Raw genomic sequence first — 19,325 nt, forward strand, 5'->3', positions numbered from 1 at the left:
CAAACCATTCATTTGTCTTTGTGAGAGAGAGGTGTACCAGTGTACCACTTATTTGTTAAATGGACTAGGCTGTATCAATAACATAATTGTAGTGTATTTATCAAAAAAATTTAATTATAATGAATAAATAAAAATTGATATGATAATATATTTATTGAAAAAATATTTAGAACTTAGCCAAACTGTCATTCCTATATTTTTTACTCTGTCAAAATAATTTAATTTTGTTTAAAAAACTATTCATCTAAATTTGACGTTGTTAATAGCTAAGTGCTTGTTTGGTAGAAATTTTAATAATTGATTTTTTCACAGTTAGAGATAAAGTGAATTTTACTTGAGAGAAAAAAATTCAAAAATAACGATTAAAATAATGAAATAACGATAAAAAAATTGATTTTAATTAAATTAAAATCCCAAACAAACAAGCTCTAAAGCAAAACGCTGAATTGGATATTTCTCGGCGGCTTCGATAACTCCGATGGATGACACGCTTTAACTCACTTTTGCAGAGTCTCATAAAACTCCATTCCTTTAACCCACAATTATAGATTTTAAATTTTACTGGCAAGGAATTTTTTTCCTTTTATATTAGTCGTATGATATAGGTCTCTAAATACTATCTGTAAAGAAAGGAAATTGGGAAAACAGATATCCATGGCTGACCCTTCCGAGGATTTGGACCAGCTTCTTGACAGTAAGAAAACCCGTCTTTCTTTTTGAATCTTATATGTGTGTGTGTGTGTGTGTGTGTGTGTGTGTTTGTATATATCTGTGTCCATACATAAATACTAAATACACACAAAGAGATATAAACACAGCCAGAAAGTGAATTTTATGTTTTTTGAACATTTTGCAGGTGCTTTGGATGATTTTCAGAACCTCAATCTCACCTCTTCTGCTCAAAGGTCCAACTTTTATTTGTTTCTATCACTTGATGTATAGCTATCTGTATGTGTACATGTATAATATCATAATTTAATGTTTTAGGGTTTAGTTTTTTATTTTGATTTTGAACAATGACTGAAAAGGATTGTTACTCTTCTGTTTCTTTCATTTTTGGGTTTATAGAGGTGTGAGTAATGAAAAGATTGATGATGGTAAGGGACAGAAGAAGCAAGATAGTTCATCTTCACTGTCAAGTGGGGGTGTTCAAGGATTGGGGATGGGGTTGCCTGATTTGAAGAGTAAGAAAAAGGGCAAACAAAAGGTAGCAAAGGGGGAGTCCCATGTTTCTGAGGCTCTTGATAAGCTAAGAGAGCAAACGAGGGAAGCTGTCAAAGGTTTAGAGTCAGTGACAGGTCAGAAACTTCCACCGGGTGGAGAAAATTTCGGGAATGATGCGATGATTGAGGATTGGGTTAAACAGTTTGAGGAACTTGCTGGCTCTCAGGTTGGTGTTCTTGCTGTATTTTCTTGAATTCATGTTTTTTGTGCAAATATGAATTGCTCATTCATTTGAACGGAAATGATTGTTATTTTTAGTTCTGATTTGACATGTGTTGTAATGTTAAGGTTAATGTAGTTTCTTGTATATCTAGTACCTTGTTAGCAAGTCTATTATGTGGAAGTTTTCTTGTTTGTAAATGGATCAAGAATGTGGATGATCTTTGGCTATTATTGCCTTTGTGCATATACAGATACTTTGTTGGCGAATCAGAATGCCAAATTTTACTTCTTGTATGCGATCTATGTAAATCTAGAAGAGGAAAATGTACATCATTTGATGCCTAAGCAACAACATAATCTGAAGATGTTGATGCCTAAACCGGTAATAGTTTCATTGTTAATTTTTTGTTTAATACCATAGGAAGGTTCTGGCATCCCCATCCTTGAAGACTTAATTGGTGCATTAGAATCTCTCTTATAATTATCTAGAGGCTCTATTTGGTATGTAAGGAAGTTGGATGATATGGAAGGGGAGCGGGGTTACTTCACTTTTTGTAAAATAAATAGGAATCAGATTTTGAGAGAGTGAATTGGACGATATCAATAGTCACTTATCCTATTTCTATGTGTTATCAGATGTTTGAAAAAATATTGTATATGAAACTGGGTTATAATATATTATCAAAATTTTCAAAAGATGGTAGTGGCAGCAAGAAGAGTGTGTAATGGCAGTGGCCGTAGTTGATCACAAGTGGGGTTTGTAGAATTCTAATTCAGAACACGAGATTTACAACTGGTGTTTCAAATGATATACATTTATGAAATTGGGAAATAGTTGTTGATCTACCTGTAATTTCAATGAAGATTCTACCCAAAATTTATGAGTTGATTTTAGCATGTTGAAACTCTACACGAGGAATCTATTTCCTTTTAGCTAATACTTCTTCCTCAAACACCAAATATTTCACATTCCAATTGATTCTATTATTGATATTATATTTCTGTGCTTGTTTTTGCAAATACGCCTGCCATTCGGTTTTGGGGACTTGTAATAGCTGAATCCACTTCTACAAAGTTAAAATGTTTGTTCCTCCAAGATCCCTAAAAAAGAATTACTGCTCTTTACCCATGCTAATTGCTTCCTCTTTTTCTCATCACCACCATAAATATTGTTGCCAATTTCTCAGATGTTTATTGAAATGCCACCTCATCTCTTATTGGTCTATTACCACTAAATTTTTCACTTCTGAAAATTTTGCATGTCCATCCCACAAATTTCCGTGGACTTAATGATTCACTGACTGCTTCAAGTGTAAATCCAGTTAATTTCATTTCTGCTGATGCTTTCTATAAAATTCTTTTTTTTTTTGGGGTGGGCGGTGGGGTTTATCTCTCACCACATATGTATAGATGGAGAGGAATAGACATATGACCAACTACAGCCTTTGCTGAACTAGGACTGTTTGTTGAAGGCATCTTCACGGGGCATCAAGGTTCATGAATTCCTTCTTCCCCCTTAATAATGATCACGCCACCTGAAGTCTGTTTACTCTATCACCTTGTTTATTGAAGATGTTCCCTATTTGTACGCCAAGAATCTAGCTGTTACATGCATTTTTAGTGGCTATTTTTGTATACAAGATCTTTGAACCTGGAAGGAGATGATAGGCAAGCTAATAAGTTGCACTTAGTGGAGGGGGGAGCTTTATTCCAAATTTCCAATTCACTTACACAAGTCAATTTAACAGGCAAGACTGTAAGATAAGTGTTATAGTCAGATGGGGTTCAATCTTCCATTAATTAAGTAAACAAAGGCAAATTGAAGTAAGTAGCCAGACTGAAATTTACTCATGGAGATAATGCAATGGAAAGCTATACATTTTTGTGTCTATTAAAATCTATGATACAGAAACGTCATTCCTTGAATTTTTTGGTTTTCTAGGATATAAGTTGCACAAGCATGCATGGGAGCATTTTTGTGTTACCTTGGCTATATCTCTTTTAGTAATTTTTGGAGGTTAATTTTGCCAGCTTGTTACTTAAACCCCACTGGGGATGTCAAAATTGAGATTTGCTCAACCTTTTGCCCCCTTGCCACTGCTTATGCAATATCTCAATCTTCTATATAATACTATTCTTGGGCGTAAAGTGGTAAATATCTATATTATTGTTTTGTAGTTGTGGCTGGTAGATATCTTTGTCGGTAATGGAACAATCAGCAGGAATTCTCTTTTTTCTGTCTCTCTTTCTTCCCAACTATAATTGCGAACATCTTCCAGTAACACCTTGTAATGTAGAAGAATATACAGAATGATGCCATGAATTAGAAAAACGTCACTTTTGTTAGATTATTATACGAATGATACTTATTCTCTCTCTCTTTCTTTGGGTCTTTTAGATCATGGTGAATAATATATAGATTTGCACATTATCGTTGACATGCCATTTGTAATAAAAAAGTAACTTATGCAACAGTGTTACTTAAGAGTAAGTTTAAGTTACTTTAAACTTAGTCTAACATTTTCCGTGTCCTTTCTTTTTCCCTATAATGACAAACTTACACTTGATAAAAATGAGTATCCATTGCTTTTGTCTTATTTTTATAGGATATGGAGTCAATGGTGGAGACCATGATGCAGCAGCTTCTGTCAAAGGAAATTCTTCACGAACCTATGAAAGAGATTGGAGAAAGATATCCGAAATGGTTGGAAGACAATAAACCAAGCTTATCCAATGAAGAATATGCACGTTATTTCCACCAGTATGAGCTTATAAAAGACCTAAATCAAGTTTATGATAGTGAGCCAGATAACTTCAACAAGATTGTTGAGCTCATGCAGAAAATGCAAGAGTGTGGTCAACCACCCAATGACATTGTGCAAGAGCTTGCTCCAGATTTTGATCTATCAAATCTTGGACAACTGTAAGTGCAATATGTGATTGCTTCTTGCCGTTTAAACATAATTCATTTATAATGTGTTAAGTGCTGCTAATGATACCGGAGTCATGTCAGATTTGTTATTAAAACCTAGATCCAATATGTTTTATAGGTCAAACTCTAGTAGCTTTTTTTTTTTTTTTTTTTTTTGGTGGGGGTGAGGGGGGGGGCAGTCATGTCATGGACCAAGTCGTATCTTTGCCCTGCTCTAGTGGTGGGCCAGCCCTAGGCACGTCCTGGACATAGACCATGCTATGTCGTGCCCAACTCTAATGGAAGGTCAGCCCTAGGCACGTCCTAGTCCCGGTCCCAGCCACGGCACAGATTTGTGCCTCTAATTTGTTTTAACCTTGTCAGTACTTAAAATTAGCAGACGGTGAGGATAAGGTTTTATTTAGTAGCTGACTTGCGGTTACACATCAGAGGGTTACTCTTAGTCATCCAAAATATTCATGTGTTGTAGCTTTTGGGTTCTAGTTTGGTACCGAGATGAGATTTTGTTGGTGCCAATTTTTCTTTGGAAATAGTCGTAGTATCTGACGCCAGGGGTGGACCCAGACGACTTGGGTTAGGGGGTGATCGTTTGTATTATTTTTTATAGCGTAGAGTACAGTTTTTTTTTCCTATTCCTTTTTATCTTTCCTTATGCACTTCGCAAGTGGAGTAGAAGCATAAAGAATTATAAGAATCTTATTGTGACGAGGGATGGAAGAATTAAATATTTTAATTATTCTATTTGTAGTAATGATATATGAGGCATGTAGGTTGCTTCTATTTACATTAGTAGATTACAATTTGTTATGTAATTATTAATTTGAGAACTTATAATGTGTTTTTATTTTTAGTTTGTTCGCAAGTTATACTATTAATTTCATCTTTTTATTGATTTTCAAGATGTTTTATGATTTATTATGAATTTATGGTTATATTTTTATACTTTTATATTCTTTTGAATTATTTTACAATTACAGGAAATCGATACTCAATTAAGCCTTTTTAGATGTACGACAACCAAAATTACAATATATCTTTCATGGAAGTAAGCATGTTTACTAGAACTTACATGGGACGTATGCGTAATTTTCTTGTAACTGATATCTTTGTGCAACCTGTTGGACTAAAATGCAATTGTCGACTATTTCGTCAACCGTAACCATGTGTGGATGCATTAAAAGATCTCGATTGAAGTCAAGTTAAAGAGAGGCGAACATCAACCCCTCAAAGGTACTGATTGTAATGCAGTAATTTGATGCGCATGCTTCAGTTGAGTAAGGCACACTTCTTAAGGCTTGTGAGACACGTTCCTTAATTTTATTAGCTTATTTATTTTGTTTTAAGTGTGTGCCTACAAAACATTAAAAATTATGATTGACCCCCTTTTGGAAACCTGCTAAAGTTTACCAAACTTTTAAAGATTGTACGTATTTTCTGATTAACCCACCTTGGGAATCGACTAGTACTAAAACATTTAAAGACTGTGTTCCTTAAAGACCTATTTTGGTAATAATCTACTGTCCTACCAACTAAAGTAATAGTTTCTTTTTTGTTACTTTGTAATTTTATTTATTTATTCATTTTATATTGTTCTATTATGAATTTTGAAGACCGTTTATGATTTATTATACATTTATTTTGCATTTTAATAATTATTTGACATTTTTTTGGGTTTATGGTGAATCTTACGACCGAAAATGCCTCGCGGCTTCTGCCTCGTCACAAAGGAACATTACTTGATTCTGCCTTTTTAAACACACCAAGCTACTCAACCTTGTTCATCTAATTGAACTGCAATTGGATTTTATTAAACCTGGCCGTAGTAGATTAATTAGCATTTTGTTCAATTGCATTTGGCTTTGTTCTGTTCACATCATGTAGTAGTTTTCTCAGTCGCGATCTGTTGATTATGTGTTTATAATTATGCTCAAGCAAGAATATTCTTCTCCTAGGCAAGTTTTTTTGTGCCCCCATTTCCTTTGTTGGCATGCTGGGGTTGGGTTTATAGTTATTACATTGCATCTGAATGCAGATGTTTCTGTCTTTGGAACTTTCACGTTTTGATCATTGGTATCCTTTTCTTTTCTTCTTTCTTCCTTTTCTAGGGTGGGGACAAAGTAATTGAGGTCATTGTTGGCCTTTCGTTTTTTTTTTTTTTTTTACTTATTGAGATTGTGTTCATCACTTCTTTCAGATGAAGGAAATAGCTACAGAGAACTTCCAAAGAATATGTGAAGCCTATGAAATTTTATGTGATCAAAATAAAAGGCAAATTTATGATATATATGGTATGGAAGGATTAACATCTGGTTTGGAGCTTGGTCCCAAACTGAATAAAGTTGAAGAGATCAAGGAAGAACTTGAGAGATTGCGGCGTCAGAAGGAACAAGAAAAGGTCTTAGCACATGTCCAACCTTCTGGTTCGATTCTCGCAAATTTATCATGGCCACAGTTTTTAGAGGGTGATGGCATTATGAGAGGGTATAACTATATTATTTTGCCTTGTTCATTTCTTTTATTCCCTCTGTTCGAATAAAGTGATATTTGTTACTGGTTGGCATTGACTCTTGTAGAAGTCTATTGTGTATCAAGCGAATGTTATGCATTAATGATCATGGTGCTTTATGCTGCTAGAAATTTCTTCTCATCATTCAAGTGTTGAACACAGAAGTAAAGTTTTGACAACTGGTTCAGGATTTGAAAACTATTTTATTCATAATCTACTATATTGGTTGTAATGCATTGTCTTCATTTAGCATACTTTGGGATAAGAGCCAATATCTTGTGCTCATCTTTCTTTTAATGTTTTTATGTATGAACGTCAGGATGGCCATGGCCAGTGAAGTTCATTCTAAAATGTCCAAACACAATGCCATTTCCTTGGGCGGTAATTTGGCTGTTAATGGGAATTCTGGTGGTGGTGCTGCATCGGTGGTCCTTAGGCATCAGATGTCTTCAGTTTCTTCTGTAGAATTCATGGGTTCTCTTGGTTTGCGAGCACTAATCGGAATTCAAACTTCTCGGTAGGGTGATGGTCCCTAATGTTTTCTCATATTTAGCTCTTATGTCTTGAGTGACTTGTTGTTGGCTTTTTTATTTCAGCCAATTGTCTCTTCACTCTACTGCAACAATGGGCTTTGCCATGTCTTTGAGAGATGGTTCAATTAATCTTTCTAATACATGGACTCGTCAACTCTCAGAGACAACAAATGGAAATGTAAGCTTTTTCTCTGTGGCACAAGATGGTTCCTGCACGCATGACGAGTATGACTAATCTTGGAGTAGTTTCTACGTTTCTAGGCTTCCATGAGCCTGTTTACCATCTAGATATATGATGGGAAGTTTGTATAGTTGGCTTCTAATTAGTCTCTACCAATTTGTATGGGTCAAGTTGAAGCACATGGCTAACCATATTTTACAGCTTCTCTAAATTGTTTTAAGCTATATATTGACTTTTTCTTTTTGTAATTATAATAATTATTTACTACATTTTCCACCTTCCAGATAGAACTTATTTTAGGTCCAGAGTCGTCTATAGGTGTTGGATGGCAAAAGAAAGAGCAGAAAAGTGCTGCGTCCGGAGAGATTAAGGTAGTACTTCTATTTTTCTTGTACTGCATAAATTATTTTCACTGCTAACTGCAGCATATGTACTTTGAAAGTACTGATTGTTTTTCCTTATTCTTAGGATGAAAACTAAGAGATGCATGAAATTGTATGTTAATAATGGAAGTTGAGATATGATTCTTATGATTCTAGAAATTCGAAGATTACTAAGTGTTTTTCACGTATTATTTTTGATATTATCAAATTAACATGTTTGTCATCTTGTCAATTCTAGCATAAAATAATGCACGATCGATCATTTACTAGAGTTCTCACAAATTTGATTTTCTGAACTGTTTCTTTGAATGGAAACTTTATTGTAGTCAATTAATATGCCAGAATACCAAACCAACTCTTGCTTCATGAGTTTTTTAATCTCACCCAGGCGACAATGCTGAATGATATGATTGAAATGATAAGTTCTGTTGTGTTTTTTCACCTGGCAAAGGGCTAACCGATGTATATATTGCAGTAATGCTTGCGCAGTTTTTTTGGTGTGGGAATTTCTTTGAGAAACTAGTTCACATATCTTGATTATTTAGCAAATAAACTCACACACACACCCTCACACACACACACACACACCCTCACACACACTCAGACAATTAAACCATGTGTGTCAATTTTCTTATCACTACAAATTTCTTGAAAGACTTTTCACTATCATCCAACTAGTTGATATACTTTTGCTAGCTAGTGCTTGCTCATCCGGTATCTGAACAACACAAAGAACAATCATGTGATTTATCTTTATGTGCTTTTTCAGCTGTAGTATTATATATGCTAGAATCCATTTATTAGAACTTAAGATGATGAGAAAAAGATTTTCCTATAACTTCTGCTGAGAAATTATTTCATTTTTCCATGCTTTCCACTGCTTGGTAATATCCTTGGAATAAATATACTCCCTCCGTCCCAATTATATAGGATTGGTTCATTTTTCACACGGATTAAGAAATCTTCTTTAATGTCATTGGTAAATTAATTTTTGCGAAGATCTTTCGTAATTTACCCCAATTTAATTTTCAGAATGTAGTAATAAATTATTATTAGAATTAGTAAAAGAATTTTAGTGATTTAATTTGAAGAAGAAGAAATGAGAGTTGTTACATTTTCCAAGAAGTGAGAATGTGTGTATTTGAATAATCTCAAGAAGTTGGCATATTAAGTGGTGAAAATTGAATAAGGGTATATTGGTAAAGAAATAAAATAAAATATTATAAATTAGGAAACAAGCCTATGTATTTGGGACAAGAGAAAAATGAAACTCAGCCTATATAATTGGGATGGAGGGAGTAGTTTCCACTGGCTAGCAAAATTGAATTTACTATCCCCCTATTTGGTTTAGTTAAAAATTATATTTTTAGTAGATTTTGAGAAAAGTTGATGAAATATGTGATTGAAAAGTTGAGGATCCCATGAAATGTGTGGTTGAAAATTAGTTTGAGTAAAAAATAAGTTTTAGAGAATGGGGACCAAATAGGGGCTATATCTAGTTGGCTGGATTATGGGATACATGCTTCAATCTTATCCAATAAAGTTCTCCCTGAACTCAAAGAATTTATAAATATTTCTATTTAGTTCCATGAACTTTGAGTTAATACTGGAAAATCAGTTTTCTATGAAATTACGTGTTTGCTCTATTTTATAGAGCTCCAGGGAATATCCTCGGGGCCAATCTCCTTCTTCCTGGCTTATTGTTCTGTAACATCTTTTACATGGGCTTACTAGTTCTTGAAAGTTTTTGTTCAGTCTGCATGTTTTACTGATATTTTATCCATCCTCGCCTTAAATTGAGTGTGGGCAAGAAAATTCTGGGTTCAAGCAGCGGAATGTTAAAGCTGTTCATGAGGTTCTGACAGTCACCCAAAAGATTTCTGTCCTTAAGTCACGCTTTTATGATTTTCAGGATTCTATGGGCAGGGGAACATCTTTCATAGGTGCTTCTAAATTTTGGACTTTCTCTGACAAAATTTTTCGTAGTTTGAGCTCTACAGTCTAAATAAGTAATGTACAGGGGGACTTCTCATCTCCTGTAATTTTCTGAAGGCTCAATTGGATTTTGGATTCTGCATTTTCGGTTTGAACTTTCTTCTTAGTGCTTCAACATTTTAGGTTTTATTTTTCAAATAATTATTGCGTGTGGATGTTTTCCAAAGGAAGTGAAGATAATACATAAAGCTTTTTTTTTCATGCTTCCTCGGGGGGGAATAGTGTTTTTTTGATAAATGGACGGTTGTAAAAGAATGAAAAGTTTTCGATTTACATGTTATATTATTTTATTGAAGATTGTGTGAATTGAAAATAGGAGAGAGAAAATTTTAATTTAATTTGATGAGATTTAATGGGGGCCAAGCGGAGGCTTAATAAATGCCATCTCATCATTCATGTTCTTTATATTGTAGATTGGCACAGGTTCTTTTGGCGCAGTGGGCCATTACACCCACCGCTTCTCCTCAAAATCTCATGGGCGAATTGCAGGCAGAGTTGGAAGGTAAGGCTGTTGATTTTTCTCTCCCATGTTATTTCCTAAAAATGACCAATTACCTTATTCATGTTTGCATAGTTAACATAGACTGCAAGTTCTGCTCCCAGGGTGTCAATATATTGTATATAAGGAGTGGAGTCTCATGGAAAAAAATTGGTGTGGAAAATGATATATCTTTATATGTTCTTGGTATTTGGCTCAATTTATATATTAGTCCATGGTCTCTCTCTCTCTCTTCTTTTTTTTTCTGCGATTGTGAAACAAAGAGTATCATTAAAAAATAAGCTATCATGTGTGTATATATATTGTCATGTAGTAAACACGAGCTGAGCCTTTATCGGCTGCTTTTGTTTCAGGATTGGGCTAACTGGCTGAGTTTAAGCGAATATATCCGCACTTGTTAATATTCACCATGTATTGAGTTAATTAGTTATCTTACTGATGTTAGAAGACAGCTCCTTAATGGTAAAATCTATATTATACTCCAATAATGAGCGCATTGGACAAATATCATCCTGTGATAGACTGCTTCTGTGTATATTTTGACTAAGATTTTCAAACTCCAGACGAAGGGAGAAAAAATTAATAAGATCTTCAAAAGTGCCTATTTGGGAAACCAAAAAGAAAATTATCAGATGCCAAAAAGTTCATTTGTCTGTTTATTCCCCATTACCGTTGACAGAGATTTTTGTTTAGATTAAAACAGCACATAATTTATTAGTTGCTTTCATTTGGGAAAACACATTTCCATCATTTATGGGTTTATTGTCAGCTTCTCTTTTTAAATCCAAAGCAAACCTTCTGCGAGAAGTTTGCCAGTCTCTCTCCTGAGCACATTCTCTGAGAGTCGAAATGTGAATGGCTGTGGTGCAGGTCACCAAAGTTGATATGTACCACAAGCCCGAAGCAAACACACATCTCCTTGATCACCTAAATACAGTTATAAGAACTTGATTTCTTTGTAGTCTTTTAGCACCAGCTTTGATAAGATCCCTAATATACTTGCATCTGTATGCATAGAAAATTGATCAGCTTTTGAACACATGATCTAAAAGCTTAAATTGTATTTCATTTAAATATCGTCTTCAATACGTTCCTTCATGTGTAGCCGAAATTTATTTTTTCCAACCAAAGCCCTACACTTGCACAATTTTATAAATGGGTGTTAGCAAGACTTGAACTCGAGATATTTGCTTGCTCTGATACCATGTTAACGTACTTGATTTAAAAGCTTAAGCTATGAGATAGGACGATCGAATGGTTTAAATATTGTCTTTTAACAAATTACATGTCTCAATTTTTTGTTGTCCTTTGCTAAAAATCAAATTGTATTGACCTTGGGAGTTGGGACTACTTTGTCCGCACCACCAACTACTTGTTACCAAGAATTCTTGCTTTTGCTTTCGAAGTCATATATACATATATGAACCATTGATTTAAAAAGTGAATCTTTAATATCACACAACATAGAAGTTGATTGAATATAATTTAATAGCTTTGCTTTGAATACTATTTTCAAAATCTTCCCATCCCTTTCAGTTTCGGTTTCTTTCAGAAATTCTAGCAGTAAAAATCATATAGGCCTGTCAACTGCTGAACATTTCCAACATTGATAAATAACCTGAATATTTTGCATGCTATGGTAGAGAAATACATCCACACCATCAGTTGTGGGCTTTTTGATTTTTGGATTAGTTGTTGCTTCAATACTACGTGATGAACATTTGATTTTAGTTTTCTTTCATGTGAGATGTGAAATCCAGATTTCATGATAGTTTTTGAGTATCTGTTTTGTGTAACCTACAATTCATTCACATTGTCAACATTTTTTGGCCAAGATAACTGGTTGGGCTTCACAATTGCGACATTGTGGTTGCTGTTTCAAAATACAATAAAGGGATTCCTGGAATTTCAGGATGGAAGAAAGCCTTTCAACCCTTCTATATCTTTTATATCAGAAGATTCTTTTTGTGCTTGCACTGTTATTCAGATATTTCAATTAGACTTTTCCTTGTGTTTGTGACATTTATCTGTTTTTGCAGTAGTGGGCTTGAACTTGAAGTAGGGGGTGGAAGAAAGATATCCAACTTCACAACCATTCGGATGTTGTATACAATAGGACTTCAGGTGAATCTATGAAGTTCACACATATTTCAGAAAATTGTACCGTTCTTTGTAGTTATATGTCATAATTAGAAACCTTCATATTTAAGAAGTGGGTGACAGCAAATCCTTGTTTCATTGACTAGAAAAATGTTTGGAACAGTATCAAGGAGTACTTCAGCAAACCAGATTTTGTCTAAAAGCATGTTTGGAGGTTATTTATAATCGATTTAGATTATGAATATATAGGAATAAGTGAAGGATAAATGGATAAAACTTGTGGATCCCACAAAATATGTGGATAAAAAGTGGTTTGGCCGATTATAAATAGGTGTCAAACAAGAGCTATATCTGCTTAATGCTGCTTCCTTCACATTGCATTTCAGTTATGAGATCTGGTTTCCTGTACATGTTTTTAGCTCATATATTAGGTCCCTTCCAGTATTCGACTTCTTACTTTTTAACTTTATTACTGCTAGGGAATTTTTTGGAAATTTGAACTTCATCGTGGAGGACAAAAGTTGATTGTTCCTGTAAGTGCATTCTCAAACTCAGTCTGGTTCTTGTAGTTGTGGACCCGTTCAAATGACCCGCGTGGAACTTCTGTTCCATAAATTTGCTTCTCTCCTTGCATTTTACCAGTTTTAACACATACTGATTGAGGTTCCAATTCTTCTGGCTTTCTACTGCCTAAGACGAAATGCTCTTCTTGTTTTGTAAATGTTAGAATGTAATCACATAAGTTTTTTAAACAGAAGGAATAATGCTGAAACTTTATGAATGAGAATTTATTTTGTACAGAAACAAGAATTTTATTAACAGAAAAGTGAAAAAAGCATTACATGCAATTCAGAGCACAAGGCATGTCTTCTAGCCGGAAAATGCAACTCTAAATATCTAATCCAGCTGAGAGTTATCAAGTAAAGGAAATTATTGAAGTTTTTTGTTGATCCAGAGCGAAGATAGAAATTAGCCTTGCCCCATTCAGAGTTGAGACAATAGTGTAATTCTTTTCCTTTAAAAATTCCACTATTCCTTCCAAGCCAAATAATAAAAGATGCTGATGACCCCATGCTCTTCAACACAAAGAAGCATTCTTCCCTGATCCAAAATCAACTGATTATTTTACTCGTTGAGGGGCATTATTTTCCAAATAAAGATTATGGCTGAAAAAGGGAGACTTTTAGGGTCAATCAGAGCATGAAATAAGAGAGACCTAGAAGAATTAAGGACCACAGCCTCTTTCGCCCTTATGAATGGTTAAGAAGATCCCTCAATATATTTATACGCTCGAAAACTTCAATTCTAATCTAGATAGTTGCTTGAAAGACTTCTTTAATGGAACCTTTGAGGATAATCTATCATCACTGTTTAAAAAAATTATTTGAGGTTTCTGCCTCCAATCCTGCCTCATGTAAGGTTTCCATAATATGCCTCGAATCTTGCTCCTTAAGTGCCTTTCATGAGGCTTATGCCTCAAGGTGACTAGTTGTTAGTTCATTTGTCCTCACAAATTTTAGATCTTTATTACATGCCTTAACTTTTGGGCTGTCTATTTCATTATAGCCTAAAATGTTTTACAGATTCTTTTATTTTTCATTTTTTGCCTACACGAAAGGAAAAGGAGAATGAAAAATACCAACGTAAGTGGAAGATAACTCAAAAGGAGAAGAAACTTATAGTGATGATGAGAATGATGTTTGATGATTTCATTAAAGATCATATTAGTGAGATATTAGAAATTTAGATTTATTTCTATCCTAGTAACGGATTATAATTTTTTTACGTAATTCTAATTGAGAACTTATTATTTCCTATTTTAAGTTTGTTTTGAATTTTGAATTTTGTTTGTTAGTTGTATATGGAATTTTAAGATGGCTTATGATTTATATGAGTATACTTTTGTATTGTGAAATTCTTTTAAATTATTTATTGGTCTATCTCGAGGCTTATGCCTTAAATTGCCTAGAAGCTTACACCTTGTACCACTCGGGTACGCAATTGTTCCTTTTTAAACATTGTCTACGGTGTCTAGGTAAAGCATAATATAATGAAGTAGAGTCTTTCTAAATGTACTTCTATGAATGAGCCCGTGTTTGGCCCCCTTTAAATCTCATCAATTTAAATTAAATTTTTCTCTCTCCTATTTTCAACCACACAAACTTCAATAAAATAGTATTACACACGTAAATCGAAAACTTTCATTCTTTTACAACAACTCATTTTTCAAAAAAACACTATTCCTCTCATTATAATTCAATTTAATGGGGGCCTAACGGGGGCTGAATCTTATCAACCATACAGCGATACCAACCTTCCACAATGAAATATAGAAATGTGTTAATTCTGTGATAAATGAACTCCCAATGACTTCTAAACGAGCCTCTTGAAGGTACGCTAGATATTCATCTGTTTATTTGAATTCATATTTTCTTCTAATGACCTAAACCCGAGAGAGTTCTGTTCAGTGGGTGTTAGAGGTGAATTTTAAATTTTTATTTACTAGATTTTCTGTTCTCAAACCCCCTTTCTCTTTACTTTTAACAATTTAATCCAAGGAACCAAGAAATTGGTCTGACCTTCTCCTTTTCCTTCCCACAACAAAATCCCTCATTTTTTTTTTCATATTTGGAGAGAGCTTCTTACGTATCTTAAATAGGGGTTATAGTATTACACAAATGCTAGATAGAATTGAGGTGAATTTGGTTTCCCTCCATAAGGTAGCCTCAAATGCTTCATAGCCAGTCCCCCACCAAGGTTAGCTACTCTATATTTATCCCAAACTCCACAGTAGCTTCCATTTGAATACCATGAGAACACTACTTTTTTTTTTTTTGACAAATTGACATGCTTTTAATTTTATGGCAGAGATACAAGTCTAAGGTGAAAGATTCATGTGCACAATGGCACAGTTAGACAAAGATCTCGTTTTTCTGCAATTTGCATAATCAGATTAAAAAAAATTAATGGGAAGATTCGTAGTCAGTCAGATTTGTTTAAATTCCCATCTTGACCCCAAAACTCCATTAACCTTGACCAGTTCAGTACGCAATTTTGGTCTATATTTTTAATTGTCTTGGAGTTCTTTAATAGTTTTGGTCTTCTCTCGATTTGTCTGCCATAATTACTTACCCAGATGCTGCCTTGGTGATGCATCCTTGCTTGTGCAAAATTATAAAAAAACATTTTGATCATCATATGGCATTTAGATTCAATGACTGGCTATGCTTACATAAATGTGGACAATTATTATGTTGCTATTATCTGAAGTAACATAAACATTTCTGGCAAACACATATAACCTTGACATGCATCGCTTAGGTGGGTTACCAATACCTTTTGGGGAAGATATATTGTATTTTCTCTTGCTAATTATTATAACTTAAGAGTTGTTTTATCTCGTACTACTACTATCAGAAAACATAAGTTTATGTAATACTGATATGCTATTTCTTGTAGATTTTGCTCTCCAATCATTTGAACCCGGTATTTGCATCTGGAGCACTCGTCATTCCAGCATCACTTTATTTTACGCTCAAGGTTTGGATTCTAGTCTCTGAAATTTAATGGAGTATATCAGTTAAAATTTGGCCTCTGCAAGATGTTTAAGAACAAATGGTAGACTGTGGTGCATGTCAAAGTAAATAGTTTTATTTGATATTATCATTTTTTGAATTTGCCTTCAGAGGATTTTGATTATTTATGTTGCAAATAACTTGCACATGCTCAAGATGCTTCACAATGAAGGGACCCATTTTATAACATGTTGAAATTATTTGAATTTTTAGATTATTCATTTCTTGTTATGAGTTTTTACTTACTAATGGATGAAACTTCTCATGATGGCAATAAATTGAATATGCTTGCTGCTTTGGAAAGTCGTGTCCTGCTGCACTGTCAATTATTGATCACAACCAATGAAAAGCGTCTTTTAAATTTTTTATTTTGTTTCACCTTGTGAGTATCCAATTGTTTTATTGCATTCTTTTCTTTACTTGCAGAAATTTATTTTTAAACCATATTATCTTAGACGGGAAAAGCAGAAGTTTTTGGAAAATCTTGAGAAGACTCGAGACCAGGTACACTATTACATATCCTTTTAGGTTGTTTTTGTATGTTGTCTTGTGCATTTCTTAATTGTGGATGATTTTATCAGACATGATCAAGGAACCAAGCTCTTTGTAACCTTCTTAAGGCATATATTATAAATATGCTCCTTAGTTTTACTGCAATTACTCTGTAACATGAAGCTCATATTACCTTGTTTTGGTGGATTGTGAAATGGCTGAGATCCCAATGAATATCAATTGCATCAAACAAATGATTTTATTGAATTAATATACAGTCAATCAGGTCAATACTCTGAACAGTACCGTATAGGTTGCTTCAATTTTCTGTGGAACATATATATTCTGAGTTCCTGGACACATTCAATCAAGTCAATTTGTTGTGTAAAATTAATTAGCATTTTAAGTGGTAATTAGCTGCAACATATTTACTCTGTAGATGCCATGTAGGCTGTATTAATTATCTGTGTTGTATTAGTGAAAGTAAAAATAATTTGCCTGTCAAGGGGTAGTGGGAGCTGAGATTCTATAATTTTTTATGATTCTGAATCCCCCCCCCCCCCCCCCCCCCCCCTTCATCTTCCTTTTTTTTTTTTTTTTTTTTTAATTTTTCCCCCCCCCCCCCCCCCTCCCAAATTTTTGCCTTTCATTTTCTTTTACTAATTGAATACTGATCCTGCTGTTCTAACATTTGATTAGAATAATAATAAGTGGAGTTATGCTTCAAACATCATAATATCTTAATTTTGAAAATGGAATGAAGGATACATTCATTGTCATGTTAAAATGGCAACTATGGTGTTACAAAATTGTCATGTCACAACCAGCTTTGAGCATCACAGATCCTCAGTATAATTGGCAAAACATTTTTATTCTGATTTAGGTAAACTACCTTTTTCCTTTGAAATTCAAAAGGTCATAGTTGTAACTCCTTCAATGAGATATCCTTATTGTGTGACTGCAAGTAGCAAACCTCGTTTTTTTTTCTCCCTTTGGTATTCAGAATAAGGCCATTTTTATTTTTCCTCATTAGATGGATTTATGATCTTGTTCAATTGTTAATTACTGTTCTTGTAGAATATCCCTTTATAGGCTACTAAACTATTGATTTGTTTATTGCTTCTGCATGGTGCAATTTATTAATTGGTCCAAATTGGTTTAAAGTCATGTTTTGCTAATTTTAGTTGTAGGCAGAATGTTTGAAGACACCAACTGCTGCTGGGGTAGTCAAGAGACTCTATTTTTGTTGCCTTGTTAATTATGCTGGTTGTCTGTATCTTAGCCATGTCAATACCAATATGTTCCTCCCCCAACCTGATCCATGGACCCTTCTTTTGACTTGTATATCTTCTGCATAGGTTCGAGAGGCTAGGGCTGCAGCCGAGAAAGCTCAACAACTATTACAAAATGTGGCGAATAGGAAGAGGAACAAGCAACTAGAGATGGGTGGATTGGTGGTGACAAAGGCAGTTTATGGAAATCGCAAAGCTCTAACGACTAGAAATAGACCCGAAGAAAATGTTGATGAAGTGGCTTCACAAATCATAGATGTTACATTACCTCTTAACTTTCTCATTGACGAATCTGGGCAACTTAAGGTTTGTTTATTATATGACCTCTTGAATATATTTTGTTTGTGAGTGGTGATCAATGATCACCTTATTGTTCCTATTTTGGTTCCATTCCACCATGAAAATGTGAATATGCATGTGCTTAGTTGTATCCAGTGTTTTAAAAGGTGAAAAGGAAAGGTGCAGTGTCCTTACCTTCTGCAAGATGAACCACGTCCTGCGGCGCAATATATGCACAACTCTGTTCTTTTCACATATCTAAAATAGTAAATATGTATGGAATTGCAGAAAATGGAATATTGCCAAATAAGGACATAATATTACAAATTAACCTGATCGGAAGTCAAATGAAAAAGACATAAATAGTAAGTATTGATCTAGCATTCCTGGTATTAAATTGTGGGTCAACATGATATTAGAACACGCGAAGGTTTCAACTTCAAGTTTCGCCATCACCCATTAAATGAGATTGTGAATGTGTTAGGCTTTGGCGGGAAAAACGCCCATCTACGTTTAAGGGGGCTTGTTGAATGCAAAAATATAATAATATACATGTGGCTGGTCCTCTATAATAGTTTAAACTTTTAGATTAAGTGATTCAACAAAAAGTATTTAGTTTTCAACTAAAAAAGAAGCCTCCTCTTCTGTTTTGTTCTTTTTAAGTTTCTTGTTTAGCATTTCGAAGCCCTTTGTTGAGTTTCCATTTTATGGCATTTCCCTTGGTCATGTTGTGTTAGAAGAGGCACATCCCAAGGTTAGTCTCTCCAACTGAAGCATACAACTCACAGGACAAACACCATACTCCACTGCCCACACCACCGCAATGTGTTGAGCTTGAAACCAAGCATTAGACTAGCCTTTTATGACTCTCTCCCCCTCCCCCCCCAAAAAAAAAAAAACACGTGTGTGCATCTATTTATGTGGTTCCATTTGTTTTCATTTAATTGTTTGTAGATGTCAAAATGTAATGGTTTAATATCAAAGAGACGTGATGGTAGACTGAAATGGTTTATCTCAGCTATCATATTCTAATATTGCATAGGTGTTTATGTGATTTTGATAGGAACAGATGAAAGAACTTATGAATTTTATAACTGGAAGCAATACATAAAATAAGAAACTGCACTACACCGTTGACCACTCTTTTCTCAATATATATTTTCTACCCATCC

The 19,325-nt window shown here is 34.2% G+C and overlaps 2 protein-coding genes across 2 annotated transcripts in view; both read left to right on the top strand.

Moving 5' to 3' along the window:
- Positions 1 to 392: 392 nt before the first annotated feature.
- Positions 393 to 4,334, top strand: LOC111368768 (peroxisome biogenesis protein 19-2-like). The gene is made up of 4 exons (XM_022990201.1): positions 393 to 694; positions 857 to 905; positions 1,069 to 1,390; positions 3,993 to 4,334. The coding sequence occupies exons 1-4, from the start codon at positions 655 to 657 to the stop codon at positions 4,311 to 4,313; spliced, it is 732 nt and encodes a 243-aa protein (XP_022845969.1). The 5' UTR covers positions 393 to 654; the 3' UTR covers positions 4,314 to 4,334.
- Positions 4,335 to 5,320: 986 nt separating this feature from the next.
- LOC111368767 (chaperone protein dnaJ 13) overlaps positions 5,321 to 19,325 on the top strand; it is a 19,942-nt gene continuing 5,937 nt past the window's right edge. Inside the window, exons 1-11 of the mRNA XM_022990199.1 lie at positions 5,321 to 5,548; positions 6,513 to 6,799; positions 7,144 to 7,341; positions 7,421 to 7,535; positions 7,823 to 7,909; positions 10,330 to 10,418; positions 12,455 to 12,539; positions 12,995 to 13,048; positions 15,975 to 16,055; positions 16,517 to 16,594; positions 17,941 to 18,180. Of these exons, the coding sequence (XP_022845967.1) occupies positions 6,513 to 6,799; positions 7,144 to 7,341; positions 7,421 to 7,535; positions 7,823 to 7,909; positions 10,330 to 10,418; positions 12,455 to 12,539; positions 12,995 to 13,048; positions 15,975 to 16,055; positions 16,517 to 16,594; positions 17,941 to 18,180 (1,314 nt within the window). The 5' untranslated portion in view covers positions 5,321 to 5,548. The remainder of the gene's footprint in view (positions 5,549 to 6,512; positions 6,800 to 7,143; positions 7,342 to 7,420; positions 7,536 to 7,822; positions 7,910 to 10,329; positions 10,419 to 12,454; positions 12,540 to 12,994; positions 13,049 to 15,974; positions 16,056 to 16,516; positions 16,595 to 17,940; positions 18,181 to 19,325) is intronic.

Source organism: Olea europaea, chromosome 19, assembly GCF_002742605.1.
Source record: "Olea europaea var. sylvestris chromosome 19, O_europaea_v1, whole genome shotgun sequence".
NCBI lineage: Eukaryota > Viridiplantae > Streptophyta > Magnoliopsida > Lamiales > Oleaceae > Olea > Olea europaea.

Coding starts and splice junctions, on each gene's coding strand:
- LOC111368768 (XM_022990201.1), top strand. CDS start 655: ATGGCTGACCCTTCCGAGGATTTGGACCAGCTTCTTGACA. Junction 695..856: donor TTTGGACCAGCTTCTTGACA/GTAAGAAAACCC, acceptor AACATTTTGCAG/GTGCTTTGGATGATTTTCAG. Junction 1,391..3,992: donor AGGAACTTGCTGGCTCTCAG/GTTGGTGTTCTT, acceptor TTATTTTTATAG/GATATGGAGTCAATGGTGGA.